At 47.4% G+C, this 21685-nt stretch overlaps 1 protein-coding gene across 1 annotated transcript; it reads right to left on the bottom strand.

Moving 5' to 3' along the window:
* Window positions 1-540: 540 nt before the first annotated feature.
* On the bottom strand, window positions 541-21071 carry SOAT2 (sterol O-acyltransferase 2). Its single transcript, XM_054443970.1, has 15 exons — window positions 20897-21071; window positions 20349-20404; window positions 19305-19441; window positions 18928-18987; window positions 18534-18641; window positions 8613-8889; window positions 8108-8177; window positions 5853-5937; window positions 5340-5385; window positions 5021-5150; window positions 3360-3457; window positions 2842-2940; window positions 1853-1988; window positions 1204-1349; window positions 541-1005 (listed from the first exon to the last, which is right to left on the bottom strand). Exons 1-15 carry the CDS (start codon window positions 20976-20978, stop codon window positions 955-957), a joined length of 1581 nt encoding a protein of 526 aa, XP_054299945.1. The 5' UTR covers window positions 20979-21071; the 3' UTR covers window positions 541-954.
* Between the last annotated feature and the right edge of the window lie 614 nt (window positions 21072-21685).

The following is a 21685-nucleotide window of genomic DNA, read 5'->3' as shown; positions in this document are numbered from 1 at the left end:
CCTCAGCTCCCCTGAGACTAATGTTCCCCACTTTTCTTACACAGATGTCTCCCCAGAACCACATCAGGCAGGGAATCAGTGTGGGGAGGGCAGACCACACAGTCTGGTTTCTGAAATAGTTTTGAACAGAAGTATTTTGACCTTCTGTCTCTTTCAGTCAGGACACTCCTAATTTTAATGTCCCTTTTATAGTTGTAGAAACTGGGGTTCACGAAATTAAAAGCTTCGCTTCAGGTCTATACAAGGCATTCCTCTCCTGGGTCTGCTAAAGGAAAGGGGCCTGCTACGTGTCCTCTCAAAATGTGCTAGGGCATGCCAGGAGCAGAAGGATTAAAGGGGCTAGAAAATTCAATATGAGCTGGAGAAAAGGTGGAAGAAGGGTCAGGTTTCTGGGAGATGGGGGTGGCATAGAGAAGGTAAGGCAGGGGGCACCCAAGATTCTCACGCATCCTACCACAAAGTCTTGCCTCTACAGACACAACTCTACAAAAATCCAAGTGAGCCTTCAACAAATTATGAATGAATGAATGAATAAATGAATGAATAAAAAGGGAGACAAAGTTTATTGCTGTATTGGAAGGAATACAAAGTCAAGAACCAAACCCTTTTCAAACCTTGGTGGCCCCAGTTCCTCTGAGTTCCCCCACATTCATCAAATCCATAAGGTACCCCAAGTCTCCCTAAGACAGTCAGGGGGTAGGAGGGTATCCTATACCCAGCCCATGCGGATAGGGACTGAAGAATCACCCTGGTCACCCCCATGCTGAGGTCTGTGCTCAGTTACCCACAAGTCTGCAGATCTCAGTCCTTGCACATTCCTTGGTGGGGTCTTGTGTGCAGGTTGCCTTGACTCAGAGCCAATTTGGGAATGCAGACAGGAGTCCTGGTCCCAGGTTTTGCAGGCAGAGAACTTGGTGGTGTCATCTGGGCAGGTAGCGTCATCTGTCCTGACCTCTAGGTATGGCAGGACCAAGATCGAGGTGTCACCAGCCCCCAGAAGGTTCTCTGAGCCAGAGAAGAATAAGTTGTGAATGAGATAATTCCTGGTGACCAACCCATGCATCCAAGACGTGAGAGTCCATCACCCCCAAGCCAGGCCCTGGTGCCTGACTGTAGCTGGTGAGTTGGGGAACAAGCAGGGACTGGCTGTTGGTCTGTGTGTCCTCATGGATGGGGAGCTGGATGAGGGTTGTGGTCTCTTACCTGGGGTAAGGGGCAGTGCCGCCGTGCGTACCACTCCTGGCAGTACAGGCTGACCTGGATTCCCTGGCCTAGAAACAGCATGGTCCACATCAGCACGTTCCATGCCGGGCCGGTGCGTTGGTCATGCATCATGAAGTTCAACATTCCTGGTGCAGGAGGAAAGGTTGTCATTCCAGCTCCAGGAGTGCCTTGTCTCCCTGGCTTCCCTCCCATTCCAGGGTATTGGGAAGAGATGGAACAAGAAGGCCCCATTGGAGAAGATCTTGAACTCAGGTGCAGAAATTCGTAGAGGTCTAAAGTGGCCCATGTAAAAAACCAGAATTCTTCAGTTTGCACTTCAATATCCTGAATCTCATACTGAGCCTCTCAACCTCATCCTCCTCTTTGTCTTCCTCCATGAGTGATCTATTCAAATGTTCTTCTCCAACCAGAAACCTCCTCCCACATGCCCCGGGATACAGCTTGGCTGCCTCCCAATGCTGCCTCCCTCCCTGCTTTCCAAGTCCCCCCCAACTCCACCTCTCAGTCTCAGCAGCCTCGCCTTCAGTCCTGGGGGCGAGGCCTCCCACCATCAGTCTGGGATCTCTAGGAGCAGGACCCAGGCCTCCCTCTGGATGGCTCCCCTCCAGTGGCACAGAGGCCAGCTCACCTCCAATGACAAGGAAGAGTATCAGCATGACGGGATAGAAGAACCCCAGGACAAAGCAGAAGATATACTCATGGGCCACTGCGGAGACCAGGAACACACCCAGCATGGCTACTCCTCGGGCCCGGGCACCAAGGAGCTGGCAGGGTGAGGAAAGGAGTGAAGAGTGAGTCTCCCTGAGCTCCTCCACAAAGAGCCCCCACCTTAAGGAAGCCAGGGGGAGTGTGGTGCAGTGGAAAGAATATGGGATCTGAGGTCAGAAGGGGTGACATCAATCTTATTTAAGAGCATGCTGGCTGGGCACGGTCACTTACGTCTGTAATCCCAGCACTTTGGGAGGCCGAGGCGGGCAGATCACGAGGTCAGGAGTTCAAGACCAGCCCGGCCAATATGGTGAAACCTCGTCTCTACTAAAAATACAAAAATTAGCTGAGCATGGTGGCATTCGCCTGTAATCCCAGCTACTCAAAAGGCTGAGGCAGGAGAATCGCTTGAACCCAGGAGGCAGAGGTTGCAGGTGAGCCAAGATCGTGCCACTGCACTCCAGCCTGGGCAACAGGGCGAGACTCCATCTCAAAAAAAAAAAAAAAAAAAAGAGCATGCTACTATCCCATTGGGACTTATGTGCCATTTTAAAATGAGGATATAATAATACTTATTTCTCAGGGTTACTGTGCCGATTAAATGTATGTAAAAACCCTTGGTAGCTGAAAATTGCTATGTGCATGTTCCTTAGAAGGCTAAGGTGGGAAACAATGCCCTGTGGACGGGGTGGAATTAAGGATAAAGATGGAAGAAAGTTAAGATTGCAAGGATTTTTTATCCATTGGGTTGGGTAAAATGAGAAAATGAGGACAGATGAAATCAAAAGGGCCCTTAGGCCTGGGAAAGGTGAGTGGTGTAGTTGCCACACTGCAGCAGGAGGGAAGGAGAGGGAAGGAAGGAGAGCCTCCATTAACTGTGGGAGCTGAAGGGGTCTGCAGGGCTCATACCCGCAGCCCATCCTGATACACGTAGCTGTATAGCCAGTCATGGACCACCACGTTCCAAGTGCGGTAGTAGTTGGAGAAGGATGTTGAGTTCCACCAGTCCTGGAGAAGGTGGGGTCAGGGTGGGGGAAAGGAGGTAAGCAAGCATCTGGGTTCCGGCTCCTCCCCATTGCTCCCTCTGCCTGCACCCCATCCCAGTGTTCCAGAAGGGCTGGCTCCTGGCAGAACAGTGACAGCAGACACCCTCCCAGCTCCCTCCTCAGGTCATGGAGGCCCTGTCCTCCCTCCTACTCCCTCTCTCAGGAGAAGATTCTGTAGTACCATGCACACAAAAGCAGTTAGCCCTGGCTTGTCAGGAGGTGGAGGGGTGGCATTATAACCACATCTGGAGGACTACATTTCTTATTATGGGAGGTGAACAGCATGGCTGAAGTGACACCCAACCTGGCCACCATCTTCCCCAGATCCCTCCCTAACCCTCCCTGCCTCCAGCTTCCAACTGGCCTAGGTCCAGGCCCCACCCGGTAGAACATCCTGTCTCCAAATCGTAGCATCTCGGCAAAGGCGTTGAGCCAGCAATGGAGGAAGGCAAAGAAGATGAGTAGCAGCATGAAGATTCCTGGTGGATGGGGACAAGAGGCTGCAGGTCAGGCTGGCCCACATGGACCCACAGGCAGCCCTGATCTGGGTTCTGAGGAGCCCCTGCCCAGAAACCAGGGCCCCAACTCTTACCATTCATTTATTGGTAATTCACAAATTTATGCATTCCTTTTTTTTTTTTTTTTTTTTTTTTTTGAGACAGGCTGGACTGCAGTGGTGTGATCATAGCTCGCTGCAGCCTCAAACTCCTGGACTCAAGTGATCCTCCCACTTCAGCCTCCCAAGTAGCTGGAACTACAGACGTGAGCCACCACTCCTAGCTAATTTATTATTATTATTATTATTTTTTTGATATGGAGTCTCACTCTCTCTCCCAGTCTGGAGTGCAGTGGCGCGATATCAGCTCACTGCAAGCTCCGCCTCCCGGGTTCATGCCATTCTCCTGCCTCAGCCTCCCGAGTAGCTGGGACTACAGGCGCCCGCCACCACGCCTGGCTAATTTTTTGTATTTTTAGTACAGACGGGGTTTCACCGTGTTAGCCAGGATGGTCTTGATCTCCTGACCTCGTGATCCACCCGCCTTGGCCTCCCAAAGTGCTGGGATTACAGGAGTGAGCCACCATGCCCGGCTATTTTTAAATTTTTTGTAGAGATGAGATCTCACTATATTGTCCAATCTAGTCTCCAACTCCTGGCCTCAAGCGGTCCTCCTCCTTTGGCCTCCCAAAATGTTGGGATTACAGGTGTGAGCCACTGTGACTGGCCTTATGCATTCATTTATTCATCCATGTGTTCATGTACATTTACTTGGCATCACTTCGTGCCAGATGTTGGGGATAGAGATGAATCTCAAAGGGCCATTGGGAGCTCACAGAGTAATTGAAGTGAGACACACACAGAGACAGAGACAGAAAGATGTCCAACCATGTGTCCAGGGCAAATGTAATGGGAGCTAAGTATGGTGGCATTGATGTGCCTGGGAGTACAGAGAAACAGGTGGGTCATGGTAACTGATGGCTACAAAAGGAAGGCTTCCCACAGGAGGGGGCATCTCAGCCATGGGCCTCCAAGAAGCGACTAGATTCCATGGCTGAAAATTAGGAAAGGGTATTTCAAGCTGAGGGGCCAGTATGGGCAAAGGCCTGGAGGCATGGAAGTACATATCTTTCAGGGCTTGTGGTAGGATGAGAAGATAGGCTGGGGCTGTGTGGGAGGGAGCCTTGGATGCCACATCAAGGGTTCACATCTGATCCGAAAGTGCCAGTATTGACTTATCACTAGAGTTTTTGAAGGAGGGTAGGGAATGATTCGTTGTAGTAGGAAAGTTCGCCTGGGCAGCAGTGTTGGGGTAGATGGGACAGGAAAGATCTGGATGCCAGGGAGATGGGTTAGGAGGCTGATGTGGAGGGGGAGCAGATGGTCTGAACTGAGACCATGGCAATGGCCCTGATAGGAGGGGACAGATGTGAGGGGAGACTCAGAAGGAGAACATGTTGAAACCGAGGGAAGGTAACTAGCAAGGCCTTCCCTGATTAGCCTTCCCCAGGGCACAGCTGCTCTAGCCCTACCTTAGTTGGCTCACCTGGCAACGTGGCGTGCAGGATAGAGAGCACCAGGGCACGGGTGCTAAAGGGCTCTCGGCTCATGTTGGCAAAGACAGGAACACAGAGGCGACCCAGGATGAAGCAGGCATAGAGCACGCATCCCAGGGCCTGGAGGGGGCATGGGGACACATAACTGGAGAGGGATGCTGGCAGCTGCCGGTGGCATTGGACCTCTGGCCCAGCACTGGCCTTCTCTTCCCTTGGCATCACCCTCCCACTGCCTCCCCAGGCCTCCCAGAAATGTCCCCTCTCCACCACCATGAGTCACAGGTCCACCCTCCTACCTTATCTTCTCACCTGGGCAAAGTTCTTGGCCACATAATTCCACCTGACATAGGGCGTCCTGCAGCGGCAATGGGGACAATATGTTTCTCATTCTTTCATGTTGTTCTCTGTTCAGCTTGGGCACAGGTTCTGGGGCCCTCTCTCCTCAGTTCCCTTAATTGCTCAGGCCTGGGAGGATTATCTAGGGTGGTGGGGTCTAGGATACTTTGAACTTTCCATAACAGAGATGACAAGTGGGTTTTAAGCATGGATGTCAACAAGGGTGTGTAGGATAGGTAGGATTTTCAGTACTAAAATCAGGACAGTCCTGGGTAAACCAGGAAAGTGGGTTGCCCTAGTGTCATCATAGGCCGGGCAAGGAGACAGCGTAGTCTAGCAGTCACCTATTTCCCATCTTTATTATGAGATGCTTCCTGAGAAAGTGGCCAGTGCCTGAGGTGAGCCTGAGGACCTCAGGGAGGGGAGAGTAGAAGGGTAAGGTTCCTGATGGGCCTGGGTATTTGGGGAAGGAGTGCAGGGTCTTACCTGGGGTAAGTCTCCCTGTAGATGAGTGTTGGGCAGAAGAGGAAGTAGAGGTAGCTGGAGAAACTGGGGGCCTGGATCCCCTCACCTGGGGAGGAATGAGAGGGGTGGATTAGTAAGGGGAAGGGCGGAGGGCAGAGGTGAGGGGGCTGCTGGGGAAGGGTGGTGGGATTGGTGAGTGGAGAAATGGATAGGGTGGGGGTGGGGGATAAGCAAGGAGCTGGACGTAGGACCTGGTTGCAGGCTAGGGGAGCTAAGCTGGGCAGGAGCGGAACTGGCTCTTTAATACTGTCTCTTCTGCTTTCATTTCAGGCACCCTATCTTCCAGTGCAGGGCCTGCTGTGGCCAGAGCTTCATTTGGTACCCACACGTTCGACAACCCATTCTCCTTCCCCTTCTGTCTGGACTTCCTAATATAGGCATATCTTATTTTACTGCACTTCCCAGATATCGCCTCTTTTACAAATTGAAAGTTTGTGGCAACCCTGCAAGAGACAAGGCTATCAGTGCCACTTTTTCTAACGGCAAGTGCTCACTTCATGCCACTGTGTCACATTTTGGTAATTCCTGAAATATTTCTTTCTTCTTATTATTATATGTGGTATGGTGCACAGGCATAGAGCACACAGCCCAGGACCTGGAGGGGGTGTGGGGACACATAACTGGAGAGGGACACTGGCAGCTGCCGGTGGCATTGGACCTCTGGCCCAGCACTGGCCTCCTCTTCCCTTGGCACCACCCTCCCACTGCCTCCCCAGGCCTCCCAGAAATGTCCCCTCTCCACCACCATGAGTCACAGGTCCACCCTTCTACTCCATCTTCTCACCTCGGCAAAAATCACTGTGACCAGTGATTTTTAATGTTACTATTGTAATTGTTTTAGGGCATCATGAAACACACCCAAATTAGAGAGCAAACTTAACTGACAAATTCTGTGTATGTTTTGACTACTCCACTGACTGGCCATTCTCCCATCTCTTCTGTTCTCCTCGAGCCTTCCTATTCTTTGAGATACAACGATATTGAAATTAGGGTCCAGGCTCAATGGCTCACTCCTGTAATCCCAACACTTTGGGAGGCCAAGGCAGGAGGATTGCTTAAGCCCAGGAGTTCAAGACCAGCCTGGGCAACACAGCAAGACCCTGTCTCTAAAAAAAAAAAAAAAATTGGCCGGGCGTGGTGGCTCATTCCTGTAATCCCAGCACTTTGGGAGGCCGAGGTGGGTGGATCACTGGAGGTCAGGAGTTCGAGACCACCCTGGCCAACATGGTGAAACCCTGTCTCTACTAAAAGTACAAAAAAGTTAGCTGGGTGTGGTGACGCACACCTATAATCCCAGCTACTCAGGAGGCTGAGGCAGGAGAATCGCTTGAACCCAGAAGGTGGAGGCTGCAGTGAGCCAAGATCATGCCATTGCACTCTAGCCTGGGAAACAGGGCAAGACTCCATCTCAAAAAAAGAAAAAAATTGAAATTAGGCCAATTAATAACGTTGAAATGGTCTTTAAGTGTTCAAGTGAGTGAAAGAAAGATTTGCATGTCCCTCACTTTTTTTTTTTTTTGAGATGGGATCTCAGTCTGTTGCCCAGGCTGGAGTACAGTGACACAGTCATGGCTCACTGCAGCCTCCACCTCCTGGACTCAAGTAATCTCACCTCAGCCTTCCACACAGCTGGGACCACAGGCATTAGCCACCATACCTGGCTAATTTAAAAAAGTTTTTTGAAGTGAGACCCCATCTCACTATATTGCTCAGGCTGGTGTTGAACTCCTGGGCTCAAACGATCCTCCTGTCTCAGTGTCCCAGAGTGCTGGGATTACCTGTGTGAGCCACTGTGCTCAGCCTGTAGCTGGTGACTTTAAGGGCTCTTGTTAAGGGCTAATGCAGCTGGTGACTTTAAGTTGGAGCCAGTGCCAACTTGTCATTCCAAAAATTCTAGGGCCCTTAAGAATGATGCTAAATATACTCTGCCTGTGCTCTATAAATGGAACAACAAAGCCTGGGTGACAGGCTGGGCCTGGAAATAGGAAATAGGAAAGTGCCAGAAGTCCTGGGTAACAGAGGTACCATCTGTCAGAGGCAGGGGCTGAGAATGCCTAACAATGAAGGCCCACAGAGCCCAGCTGGATGCCAGGGCTGTGCCTGGTGGGCAACCCGGGCTTAGGAAGGCAGGGCTTTTATCAGGATCCTGAACCTGCTGGCTTCATTCAGTCAGCCAAGAGGACTGAGTTCACAACCGGGCAAGATGAAGGCCTCACCTCGTCTGGCACGAAGGGTCCCAGGCACAGCCTCTCTCAGGAAGGAGTAGCTTTTCATCAGGAACCTAACCTGTGGCAGAGTGGAAGGGGAGGCCAAGTTGCTGTGTGGCTTTAAGCAAATCGCTTAACCTCTCTGTGCTCTGGGTTACCTCTGAGAGGCAGGCAGAGTGTAAGATCTGTCTGGTCAGAGCCCATACTTTTTCTATTTGTTGGATGGCCGTATAGCCTAACGTATGCTGGGATGAATGAAGGCTGCTGGGATAAGAGGCCAGAGCGGAGTCTTCTGGTCAACCTCCTGTGATGGCGGTGTCACAGTGTTTGCCTTCCAGCCTGCAGGTTTCCCAAATCCCTCATAATGAACTCCACCCCTGGTAACTAGCTCCGCCCCTGCCAATGCCGTCTCCAGCGCCCTCCCTCTCGTGGGCCCCGCCCCCTCTTTGGGGGACAGCTGAGATGGCCCCACCAGCTCGTTCCTTCCTGTCCCTCAGCAGGGCTCGGCCCTCACCTGCTCGAAGACCAGGACACAACGGGAGGCGGGCTGGAGCTGATGCTGCACGGCCACGTGGACCGGCAGCGCGCAGAGCACCACGGCGTGGGTGGCTAGCAGCGCACAGCCCAGGCCGGTCGCCGGCGTCCAGGTGCCCCTGGCCCCCTGCCTGACCCACAGCCGCAGGGCTTGGTATGGCGCCAACAGGGTGGACAGAAACATGGGCACCCAGGTCACCAGCGCCAACGGCAGCTGTCCGAAGCTGAAGATGAGTAGGTCAAACTCCAGCAGCAGCCTTGGAGTGGGGAAGGAGAGACAAAGTAGATAAGTGAAGCCCATTCTTGTCCCCTTCCTCTTCAGTCTGAGCTCCTGGAAGATGAACTGAGGTATCTTGATCAGGTTGTGAGCTCCCCATCTCTGGAGGTGTTCAAGACGGCACGTCTGTGGCACAGGGCGTTTCTCCAGGAGACTCAGTCATGGCATGAGTTTGATTCTAAATGACCTTGAGAGCCCCCTCTGATTTCATGGTGTTGGTAAGGGCTCAGTACTCTATATACAACACGTTAGGATATGAGGTAACTAGACTGACTTTCCTTAGTTTTGTTCCTTTGGAGCGTCTGTTGTTGTAGATTGGAGCTAATAGGATGCCGGTTGTTCAGTGTTTTGTTAGCCTAGGTTAATAGTGTATGGTTTGTTAAGGGGAAAAACTGAAAACAACCTAAGTGTCCAAAGGACTAAGTGAACAAATCTGGCACCTCCATACTCTGCAGTCCTTCAAACCAATGGACTAACATGAAAAGATCCCTAAAATAAATTGTTAGGGAGTAAAATCAAATTACAAAATAATAGGTACAGTTTCTTATTTACGTGAAACCTCCACAATGTACCTGTCTTTGGTACTGAATGTTAACGCATGGAAAATGCTCTGGAGGGAAACTCAGAAACTGTTTTTTTTTAGAGACAGAGTCTCGCTCTGTCACCCAGGCTGGAGTGCAGTGGCACAATTTCTGCTCACTGCAACCTCCGCCTCCCAGGTTCAAGCAATTATCCTGCCTCAGCCTCCTGAATAGCTGGGACTACAGGCTTGCACCACCACGACTGGCTAATTTTTTTTTTTTCAGTAGAGACAGGGTTTCACCATATTGGCCAGGCTGGTCTTGAATTGCTGACCTCAAGTGATCCGCCTGCCTCGGCCTCCCAAAGTGCTGGGATTACAGGCATGAGCCACTGCACCCAGCCAGAAACTGTTTAAAATCCTCCGAGAGCAGTGTGGGATTGAAGGAGGTGGTCAAGAAGGACCTCCTTTACAGGAAAACATGTATTTGAGCTTTTTACTGAGATTTTATCATTTTTAGTTTTTTTAATTTATTTTTTTCTTATGCAAACCTAGCAGTAGATTTTGTCCTTTTAATACTTGTATAACTGACAACAAAAATTTTACCAAAAGGCAGTGCTGTTGCTGAACCTGTGGATCCTTGGAGCTGTTTTTTTAATTGCTTCCCAAGCCCCACATAGGGAGAGGGGATGTGGCAGGCCAGGTTTCACTAATACAGGCCTCCATAACAACTGTTTCAGTACTGATTGAGTGGTTAAGTTAAATATTAAAAACCAGTGCCCTTATACAAAGGCCAGAATGTAACAAAAGCCCACCAAGAGTTTTGCCTGGGCCTTTCCTGAACCTCAAAGTATGATTAAACAAGTTTTATTGGGGGTCTGAAGAAACTCCCCAGGCCTCCACAAATTAGTTTATTGGGATTCTGAAGGAACTCCCCAAACCTCTGTGATTTAGCAGGAGATAAGAGAAGGGTAATCACCCCAGCACCTGGACCCATTTAGCTTAAGTAAACTTACTGAGGCTCCAGAAGAAGGTCTTCAAGACTCAGACCTTAGTTACAGATTAAAAGAAGTTAATCACTTATGTCTTTAGATGAATGCACACCTACACATAGACATAGAGCTTAGAAGGTATATAAGCTCTGGAAAATTTTATAATTTTTAGTTGGCCTGGTGATAATTTCCAGGCCTTCTCCCTGTAACCGCAGAAATAAAAACTCTCTTCCTCCCCAGTTCATCTGCATCTCGTTACTGGGCCACAAGAAATAGCAGCCCAACCCTCAGTTTGATCTGGGAACAAAATGTGGCAAGCCAGCCAGGAGAGACCGGGATGATGCTGTGTTCAGCCACCAGCGGCTTGTGATGAGATGGTCTTCAGGAGGGTCCAAGCAGCTGCCTGTGAGATTTTTCTTGGGGACCCTCCCGAGGGCTGTCCCGTGTGCAAAATTGCACGTCCCTTTCACTACTGGGGAAGAACAGAGATCAGAAGCACACACGCTCAAAGGGTGAGTTAAACAGATCATATGCCGGGAGCCTATTGTTTTCCTATTGGACTTGTTAAGCCATTTGTCCGGTACCACCCAGGGAAGCAATAGGGCTCACTCATACGCCTGGTTTGCATTTTGGTTGAGATCAGGTTTTGAGTTGGTTTTGAGTCTGTTTTGCCTGAGTGCACTCCCCCTTGTGTTGTCCAAAATTTGTCTCCACTTATTTGTGTATCTGTCTTATTCCCTTTGATAGCATGTAAACTTGAAAATAGGAGGTATTGGCTGGGTGCAGTAGCTCACGCCTATAATCCCAGCACTTTGGGAGGCCGAGGTGGCTGGGTCATGAGTTCAGGAGTTTGAGACCAGCCTGGCCAAGATGGTGAAACCCCATCTCTACTAAAAAAATTAGCCAGGCGTGGTGGCGGACGTCTGTAATCCCAGCTACTTGGGAGGCTGAGGCAGAGAATTGTTTGAACCCAGGAGGCAGAGGTTGCAGTGAGCTGAGATTGCACCACTGCACTCCAGCCTGGGCGACCAAGCAAGACTCTGTCTTAAAAAAAAAAAAAAAAAAGAAAGAAAAGAAAAGAAAAAAAAAGAAAATGGGAGATGTTGGGTCCATTCCTGCTGAGAGGCCACTGGGAAGGAGAAATATCTTCTAGACGCTCAATGGTTGAGAGTCAGCTTAATTAAAAGCTAACATCCAAGATGTGTATATGTATGTGTGCATGTTTGCACGTTTGTATTTAAAAGGCTTTCATGTTTTTGGTTTTGTTTTTATTTCTCTCCTAGGACCTTGTCTTTTTTGTTTGTTTGTTTTGTTTTTTTTTTTTTGAGACAGAGTTTTGCTCTGTCACCCAGGCTGGAGTGCAATGGTGCAATCTTGGCTCACCACAACCTCCACCTCCCAGGTTCAAGCAATTCTCCTGCTTCAGCCTCCCAAGTAGCTAGGATTACAGGTATGTGTTACCACGCCTGGCTAATTTTTTATTTTTAGTAGAGACAGGATTTCTCCATATTGGTCAGGCTGGTCTCAAACTCCCGACCTCAGGTGATCTGCCCGCCTCGGCCTCCTAAAGTGCTGGGATTACAGGCGTGAGCCACTGCGCCCGGCCAGGACCTTGTCTTTTTGAGTAAAAGTTTTTTTCCTTCTCAGTTGACTGAATTCTGTTTTCTTGATTAATAGCTATTACAACAGAAGCTACTCTGGGGTTTTTAAGAAGAAGTGTAATTGAGAGACATAGAAGTGTCTTTGGGAAAAAAGAATGTAAGTGCACTGTAAAAGCCTTACATGATCTGGCTTCAGAATAATTCTCCCTTTTTAAAAACCCAGGATTCAGTGTTGGCTCTGCCCAGAGCACAAAGATCCAGTTAAAAGAGAGGAAAAAGGAGGTCTTAGGAATCTATAAAATGTACTTCTATTGGCATGCCTAATTCGTCTGTGTATTTATGTCTTGTGTATACCATGTTTCACTACTGAAAATACATAAAAGTGTTCTAATTAATTGGCTCAAAGAAAAATAAAAGCACTTAAATACTTTAACAGAAAAAAGGAAAGATTAGTCAAATGCTTTTTCAAGTATATGTGATTTAAATAAAATCTTTAATAAATCAGCTAGCTTTAAAAATTATTGGTAAAGTAATACTAGAAATGTCTTAAGAGTTGCCAGCATACATTTTTGTTTGCATTTATTGATCAAGCAATTCCATACTTATCTCTGCCAAATACTATAAGGTATCAAAATTTGGCATAGAGGCTACAAAACTATAACTCAGCCCAAAACAGAATGATCTTTGCTCATGTCATTTTTAATAAATGAAACATTAATATTGTTTAATGAAGATAGCTACATCTTGAATTATTTAGTAAAATGCCCTAACTTCTACTCTTGCGGCCTTAGACAGTCTAGTCCACAGACATGAAGAAAGTTCATTCTGGGAAAGGACTGCTATCATTCTCTGTTTTAAAGATACACTATAGGCTGGGCAAGGTGGCTCACACCTGTAATCTCAGCACTTTGGGAGGCTGAGGCAGGCAGATCACGAGGTCAGGAAATTGAGACCATCCTGGCTAACATGGTGAAAACCCGTCTCTACTAAAAATACAAAAAATTAGCCGGGCGTGGTGGCGGGCATCTGTAGTCCCAGCTACTCGGGAGGCTGAGGCAGGAGAATGGTGTGAACCCGGGAGGCGGAGCCTGCAGTGAGCTGAGATTGTGCCACTGTACTCCAGTCTGGGTGACAGAGCGAGACTCCATCTCAAAAATAAATAAATAAATAAAATAAAGCTACACTATAAACTAAGTTAATGAAGAAGAATGGCTTGGAGGTTAGAAGCAAGATGGAGTCAGGTCAGATCATTCTCACTGTCTCAGTTATAATTTTGCAGTGGCGGTTTCATAACTTTAAATTATGACTATTGCAGTTTTCATAGTTTAGGCAAATGATTAAAATAAATAATTAGATAAATGTAATGGGATAAATACAAACAAACTTGTCATAATTTAGAATCTAAAGTTAAACAACAGATATTATTTGGGTATTTTCCAATAAAAATATATTGTAGGAAAACATTCTAAAAATTGTGTCCTTTTTAAAGGGTAACTAATTTTTGTCTAATTCAAACCTTATTTAAAGGTTATATATAAAACAAGGTAAAAAAACAGGAAATAAGAGAGACAAAGAAAGTTATAAAAATAAAGACAATTTTAAAGATTATTGGTAAAATAAAAATATCTTCAAAAATATAAACATTTGGTTTAAATTATGGATGTGAAATATTAGGTTTGCTAAATGCTTTAGGTCATAAACTGCTTCTTTGACTTAAAAATTGTTAAATTTGTTTTGGAGCGTTAGATTCTAGATAAGGCTAGGGACATGTGAAATTAGCCATGCCCACCAGATATGCAAAAATATATTAAAGAAAAGAGAATTTATATAAGAAAGGATCTTGTATGGTAAATTCTTGTCTTAGAGTAAAATAACTGGTTGTTTAAAGAGAAACATGTTTAGGACAAATCAGAAAGTCAAGGCATGTCAGAGATTGTCTGTGGAAGTCCTGAAAGAATTTATTAAAGGAAATTTATACAAGAAATGTTATACAATTTAAAGGTGATTAGGCCTCCTAAATGCTTTATGACTCAGAGATTGTCTGTGGAAGTCCTGAAAGAATTTATAAAAGGAAATTTATACAAGAAATGTTACACAATTTAAAGGTGATTAGGCCTCCTAAATGCTTTATGATTCTTAGCTGTACAGCTTACCTGCTTTACAGCTAGGTAAGTCCTAGGACACATGGAGTTAGACGCTGGAATAAGTCAGACCTTATCTGTACTTCTGTCTAGGTCCTAGGCTCCACACCTAGTACATAATTAAAATCCCAAACTTACCAAGGTTTTCACCAAAAATAAAAGTTGCTAAGAGTTAACAATGTAATATATATTTAACACTGTTGAAGAAACAATTTATGTGCAAGGTGTATAAGAAAAGTAAAATATACTTTTGGTAAAAAGATTATAAGAAGGCATGAGAATATGGATTTTTCCCTAGATTAAAAGGTAAAAGGATTGTTTTAAGTTGGGTAAGATAAAGACAGAGGTTTAAGCAAGTTGTGGAAGGTTGATTGTAAAGGAAATTCTGTGTGTAAACATATTGGCTAAAGTTAAAGGGGTATCATCCAGTTTCTTCTGTAAATTGAGCATTAAAATAAAAGCACAATGGGTTTCTCTTAGAGCACTAACCTGCTCTTTAACAAAAATTGTAAAGGGTTCTAAAAAGTCTATACAAATCTTACCTTATGGTCAAACATTACAATTGGGTAAACATGTGTATAAGGTTTTATTAAGACTTAGGTTTAAGGCCAGGTGCAGTGGCTCACACCTATAATCCCAGCACTTTGGGAATGTCAAGGCGGGTGGATCACTTGAGGTCAGGAGTTCAAGAACAGCCTGGCCGACATGATGAAACCCCATCTCTACTAAGAATACACACAAAAAAATTAGCTGGGTGTGGTGGTGTATGCCTGTAATTCCAATTACTTGGGAGGCTGAGGCAGGAGAATCACTTGAATCCAGGATTCAGAGATTGCAGTGAGCCAAGATCATGCCACTACACTCCAGCCTGGGTGACGGAGTGAGACTGTGTCTCAAAAAAGAAAATAAATAACTAAATAAATAATTGGGTTTAACGTTAATAGTACACTAATATAAAGGTGAAGTTTGGCTTATTTGGTACCAAAAATCATACAGGAAGCATTACCAAATATAAAATGGGGTTTGACTTTCTTTGGGCTATGTTTGTATAAATGTTATTGGTATGTGTTCCAAAGTTATGGGAGACTCCTATAATTCTGATATATCTTAGTGTACATTATCGATAATAATTATCATTGTTATTTATTTATTTATTTTTTTAGATGGAGTCTCACTCTGTTGCCCAGGCTGGAGTGCAGTGGCGTGATCTTGGCTCACTGCAACCTCCGCCTCCCAGGTTCAAGTGATTCTTCTGCCTCAGTCTCTCAAGTAGCTGGGACTACAGGCACGTACTACCATGCTCAGCTAATTTTTGTATTTTTAGTAGAGACGGGGTTTCACCATATTGGCCAGGTTGGTCTTGAACTCCTGACCTCGTGATCCGCCCACCTCGGCCTCCCAAAGTGCTGGGATTACAGGCATAAGCCTCTGTGCCCAGCCATTGTTATGTTAAATTGTTGTGTGCTACAGAGGTAACAGATTTCCTTGTCAATTGTGTCTTTAACTATGGCTACCCTAAAACTGTCATCCATAAACAATTGTTGTCTTGTTTTGGTCCTCTTTAGAAGGTGGTTTTATATTCAGCTATAAAGCTCTAACAGGTGCTCTTGAATGCAGGTTTCTGATAACTTTGTAGATTGTGACATTACAATGGAGGAAAAACATTCAGGACTCTTGAAGAGTTAAAATATTCATTAATATGAAGCAGGACAGGAATTAACTGCATGAACTGAACTAATAGGAGACTGAAGTGATCTTTTTCACTTTTTGCTTAAAATGTTGCTAGTCCTTTGTTTTGCTTTGCAGAGTCAAGGAAACTTTTCTTTTGAGCTATTAATAGCTTTTAACAATTAAGTAAAGTATACTCCTATGAATAAAATTTGGAGCATGTTTGTTTCTCTCTACCTGATTTCTCCAGAATTTGGAAAGTATTTGTAAATAGTTATTTGCATAAGTACAATAAGAATCTGTTTTCTTTTGTAACAGGACATAATTGGAAAAACTGGTTATTTTGCCAAGGCTTTGACTGGAATGGTGTACTCTTTTTTAAGGACTCAAACTTGACTTATGAAGCCAATAAAGCCCTTGAAAACTGGCATCATATTTTGTGTAACAGTCCCTGTCCAGGGTTTCTGATCTGATGTAGGTAAAAAAATGTATTTTCTGACAGGCCAGGAACCCCAAGTTATCTTGGAACCTCAAGAGGAGAGGAATTCACCCAACTCATAGGTATTTATTGGTACAAATCCATGGCTGGGCTCGGCTTTAAAAGGACTTATCTCAGATTCCTTTATGGAACAAAGTTCCATCAAAGCCAATTTAAAAGGCCTATGTGAAACTAATTATTCTTGCTGTACTGTATACAAATAATTAAGCCAAGTATAATAAAGCAAACCAGTCCTACTATGATCTGTCTTTTAATAAAAATGGGAAACTGGAGAGAGAAAAATTATGTTTCAAAAACTATGGCTGGGCTCAGTGGCTCACACCTGTAATCCCAGCACTTTGGGAGGCCGAGGTGGGCAGATCGCCTGAGGTCAGGAGTTCGAGACCAGTCTGGCCAACATGGTGAAACCCAGTCTCTACTAAAAATACAAAAATGAGCCGAACACAGTAACACATGCCTGTAGTCCCAGCTACTCAGGAGGCTGAGGTTGGAGATTCGCTTGAACCCGGGAGGCGGGGGTTGCAGTGCGCCAAGATCATGCCACTGCACTCTAGCCTGGGCAACGGACTGAGACTCTGTCTCAAAAAAAAAAAAAAAAAAAAAGTACATCTGTTGTTATATTCTAGTCTTGCCTGATGTTTTTCAGTTTTTATTATTTTCTGCAGTTTGGATTAAATTCTAACTTTTCTGGCTACAGGTCTCCAAAATAATGTTTTCAATTTTTTCCTCTTTTCCTTTTTCCCCATTCTTCCTAATTGGTGATCACTGAAACCTAAGCTGTGCTTTCTTAAAGCCCTGCACACTGAAGACTAGACAACTTAAACTTCAGAAGAAAAGATCAGTAGCCTATTTATGTGTTGTTGCATACTATTATCTTTCAGCAGGTGCTGCCTCTAAGGCCCCGAAAGAGTGCTGCTGGGAACAAATCAACCTCTTCCACTCCACTGCTGCTTTTGGTGCCCCATAACGACAACCCCCTTTCAGCAGGAAGTAGCCAGAAAGATTATGACTCCCCATCTCCCTGCGATTCTCATGATAAATAAATATACACGCATGATAAAAATCATGTGTAAATTGACAGTGGGGACTGTGACAAGCAGGTCTCACTAATGCAGACCTCCATAACAACTGTTTCAGTACTGACTGAGTGGTTAAGTTAAATATTAAAAACCAGTGCCTTTATACAAAGGCTGGAATGTAACAAAAGCCCACCAAGAGTTTTGCCTAGGCCTTTCCTGAACCTCAAAGCATGATTAAACAAGTTTTGCTGGGGGTCTGAAGAAACTCCCCAAACCTCCGTGATTTAGCAGGAGACAAGAGAAGGGTAATCACCCCAGCACCTGGACCCATTTAGATTAAGTAAATTTACTGAGGCTCCAGAAGAAGGTCTTCAAGACTCAGACTTTAATTATAGATTAAAAGAAGTTAATCACTTATGTCTTTAGATGAATGCACACTTACACATAGATGTAGAGCTTAGAAGGTATATATGCTCTGGAAATTGTAATTTTTAGTTGGCCTGGTGATAATTTCCAGGCCTTCTCCCTGTAACTGGTTACAGAAATAAAAACTCTCTTCCTCCCCAGTTCATCTGCATCTCGTTATTGGGCCATGAGAAATAGCAGCCCAACCCTCAGTTTGGTTTGGGAATAGTGGGAGGCATGAAAATACAGACCTCCAGGGGTATACAGCTCTCTGAGGCTCATCCTCACAGTTGGGTGGGGTGCTCTGTGGGGGAAATGACCCACCCAGGCACTTGGGTACATGTCTGTCTTCCCCACAAGACTGGGAGTGCCTCACAGACAGGAGTGGGGTCTGCCCCCCTCATTTCTCTGGCCACTAGGACTGGTACTCGGGAGGTGCTCAATAGAGGTTACTTGAATAGAACTGACTTGGAAAGGAGTGTGTATGGGTGTGCATGTGTGCACACACACACACACATCTGCCTCAGGGCAAGGTGTCACTGAGAAGCATTTGAGAGTGGCTGGCCCTGGGAGGACAGACAAAGGACCAACCAAGGCTGGGGAAGGAAGGGATCCTAGAGAGTGTTTCAGGTGGGAAGGTTGTTGGGAGCAGTGTTGGTACATGTCGAATAACCAAAGGCAGAACGTGTGTCCTCTTGCCCCAAGGGCAGGTGGGGCACTGAGGACCCAGAGGGTCTGATCAGATAGGTGTGCCTGTCCCAGGTGGGAAGGGGACCTACCTGCCCTCATCAATGAAGTCGATGGCCAGGGTGCTGATGATGAAGACACACAGGCCAGCGATGAACATGTGGTAGATGGTGCGGAAATGCTGCACCTCCATCAGCTCACTGGAGGGACAGGGGCCCGAAAGTCAGTGTGGGAGGGTCCTCAGGGTCGTGTGAACTAGCTCAGACACTGTACACATGAGGCATGGGGCCTAGCGATCCAGAACTTCTAGCTAAAGGCCTTTCTTCCACAACCATGCCCAGGGCAAATAGGGGACCCGCACCTTAGAAACCCTTTCCAAGTCCTCCCCACAAACCACCTAGAGCCTGGGGATGAGAAATGAGGTACCTTGACCCCTAGCCAAAGCCCTTTCTTTTCCTCCCATTACTTGTCATCACCCCGACTTACTCAAGCAGGGACTTGCGGATGATGAAAACTTTCCGTTTCCCCAGGGATGGCTCCTGGGTCCTGAATTGAGATGTTTGTTCAGGGTCAGGAAAAAGTAAGTGGGCAGAGGGCAGGGCCATGCAGAAGGTCAATACTTGGGAGCCAAGGGGAGTGGTAGGGAAAGGTCAGGGCTAGGGCCAGAGGGCAGGACCGGGTGGAAGGTCAGGGCCAGGGCAGAGCGAGGCCTAGTAGATGGAGGCCAGTGTTAGGAAGACAAGGGGGAAAGAGGGAAGGCTGGAGTTGTGGTCCTGCTAAAGCTGGCAAGGGCACATAACGTGATGTTTATAGCTCATGATCCTTGCTACAGAGGAGCCTGCACAGCCGTTCCCCAGACTCACCTGCTCAAGGAACCTGGGGGAGGCGGGGGCAGAGGTTTGTCTTGTGATAGGTAGGATTGTATAGCCTCCCGCATGGCCCGATCCAGCAGCTCCCTCAGTTGTCCCTGCGCTTGCTCCAGCAATTGTGCCTTCATAGCCTACGGGACAAAGCCAGGGCAGAGCCCACTGTCCCTCCAGTCAGCCATCCTTTCATTCACCAGACATTCACTGAGTTTCTGTCTATGCCAGGCACAGTGCTTTAAAAAAAAAGAAAAAATCTGGGGGGTCAGCAGGAATGGGGGATCAGTGGTGGCAGGCCTGTGGGGGGAAGGGCAGGCATTGGTGGGGTGGTGATGGGTCTGCTGGCGGGGTGGGACCCTGCAATGCTAAGAGCTGTGATAAAAAGATGAACAAGCCATGATTCCTGCCCAGAATTGATCTCCTTCTGGCTTCCTGGGGCAGCAGTGAGGATCAGGGAGTGACAGCAGGAGCAAGGCTTCCCCTCCCTGGGTCTGAATTCCAGCCTGGTCACCTCTGATTGTCACTCCTCACCCCTGGCCTCCAGCCGCACTAGCAGGAAGACTCTATCTACTGGCTGACTTTTGGTGACCTTTGGGACCTGTGCTTCAAACCCCTCCATCTCCATCCTTAATTCCAACCTGATCTTTGCACTCAGGAACAAGTCATCAGGCTGGGCACGGTGGCTCACACCTGTAATCCCAGCACGTGGGGAGGCCAAGGCGGGTGGATCACTTGAGGTCAGGAGTTCAAGACCAGCCTGGTCAATATGGTGAAACCCCGTCTCTACTAAAAATACAAAAAAAAAAAAAAAAAAAAAAAATTAGCCACACCTGGTGGCACTCATCTGTAGTCCAGCTACTCGCTTGAACCTGGGAGGCAGAGGTTGCAGTGAGCCGAGATTGTGCCGATGCACTCCAGCCTGAGCAACAGAGCGAGACTTTGTTTCAAAAAAAAAAAAAAGGTCATCTTTATCACCAAGCCTCACTCCTGCTTCCTGCTACCAAGGATCTGTCCACTTGACCTCTGACCTCTGACATCCCTCACCTCCATGTGTCGGGTCCATTGTACCAAGTCCGGGGCTCTGTGCGTCTCAGTGTTTCCTGGGAGGAGGGGTCAAAGGCACAGTCAACAGGAGGAATCGGGGTTCTGCAGACCCAGAGGCATCCTGTGTTCAGGAAATGCTTTGTGTGCTCAGCAGCTGCCCTCACCCCAACCAGCCAATATCTAGTATCATGGTTGGGGCTACTAGAAGGGGAAGTTGCTGTTGCCAATGGTGAGGAGGCTATAGGCAAGCAGGGGGCCTGGTGACGTTACTGGGAACAGGGCACTCAGGGAACGGGAAGCTACTCCATTCACTATCTGGGGCTGAAGAGTCAGAAAGATAAGGCCAGGCCACAGCTCTAACATAGCTCTTTTCTGTTCCATCTTCCAGCTAGTGGCTCGAGGCTGAGGCCAGGGTCTGCCTTCCTTGGCCTCTCTGGACAGCAGGAAGGATTGGCATCAGGCAGTTGGAGCCTTCTCTCCACAGCGCATCTCTCCCCCTCCTCTCCCCCGACCCGCCTGTGCCTTCTGCACCCCTGAGGGCGGCTCACCATCTCCACAGGGTTGGCGCTCCCGCTCCCCTCCCAGCCCTTCTGTCCTCTGCAGACGCAGACGGGCCCTGCCTGGCTCCATGGTGCGGTCTCCAGTAGGCAGCAGGCAGCCCTTGCCCCGTGTTCCCTCCTTCCTTCGCAGCGTGGCCTGCCCTGCAGAGCTCTTGTCCCACTCAGCTCAGGTGACAGCTCCAAAGACTAAAGTCCTTTCAGGAGGAGGGGGCCTCTGGGAGCGCGATAGGTTATCTGATCTGGAGGGCAGAGCTTCTCAGATTCAGGCCTCACTCTGCTGTCTGTCGCAGGGATGGCCACATCCCCTAACACCCCAACCACCATCCAGATGCCCAGCTCCAAGGGTGCTATCTACCCTGCCACACACACACAGGAATAGTGGCTGGGTACATTGTGGGGAGGTGAACTTTGCCTATCAGCAGCTTGTCACCTAGCATGGCTGGCCTTCCAGTCTCTCTCCCAGCAGGCTGAAGGTCAGGGAGGAGTCAGAAATGCCTTCATGTATCAATGCGTTCAGCTCGCTTTCACCACAAGGTGTGTGATTGATGCATGTGGTAATATCCTGATGGGGTTGGCACCGTGCTACTCACGGAACTGGGGCCCCTCCAGGAAAGGCTGAGTGTCAGGGCCCCCGAACATCTGCACTTCCTGACACCTGCTTGGGTGAGCATGTAGGCAGAAAGGAGGCTAAACAAACACGTATTCAGCACCTAAGGAATACCAGGTATTGTCACATATGGAAGAACCGGATGCAAACCTCCCTCTGTCATTTACCAG

Source organism: Pongo pygmaeus, chromosome 10, assembly GCF_028885625.2.
Source record: "Pongo pygmaeus isolate AG05252 chromosome 10, NHGRI_mPonPyg2-v2.0_pri, whole genome shotgun sequence".
In the NCBI taxonomy this organism is placed as follows: domain Eukaryota; kingdom Metazoa; phylum Chordata; class Mammalia; order Primates; family Hominidae; genus Pongo; species Pongo pygmaeus.
This window is presented reverse-complemented; position numbering and strand designations above follow the sequence as displayed.

Coding starts and splice junctions, on each gene's coding strand:
- SOAT2 (XM_054443970.1), bottom strand. CDS start 20,978: ATGGAGCCAGGCAGGGCCCGTCTGCGTCTGCAGAGGACAGAAGGGCTG. Junction 8,178..8,612: donor GTGTCCTGGTCTTCGAGCAG/GTGAGGGCCGAG, acceptor ACTCTGCCACAG/GTTAGGTTCCTGATGAAAAG. Junction 5,151..5,339: donor TGGCCAAGAACTTTGCCCAG/GTGAGAAGATAA, acceptor TGCCCCCTCCAG/GCCCTGGGATGCGTGCTCTA.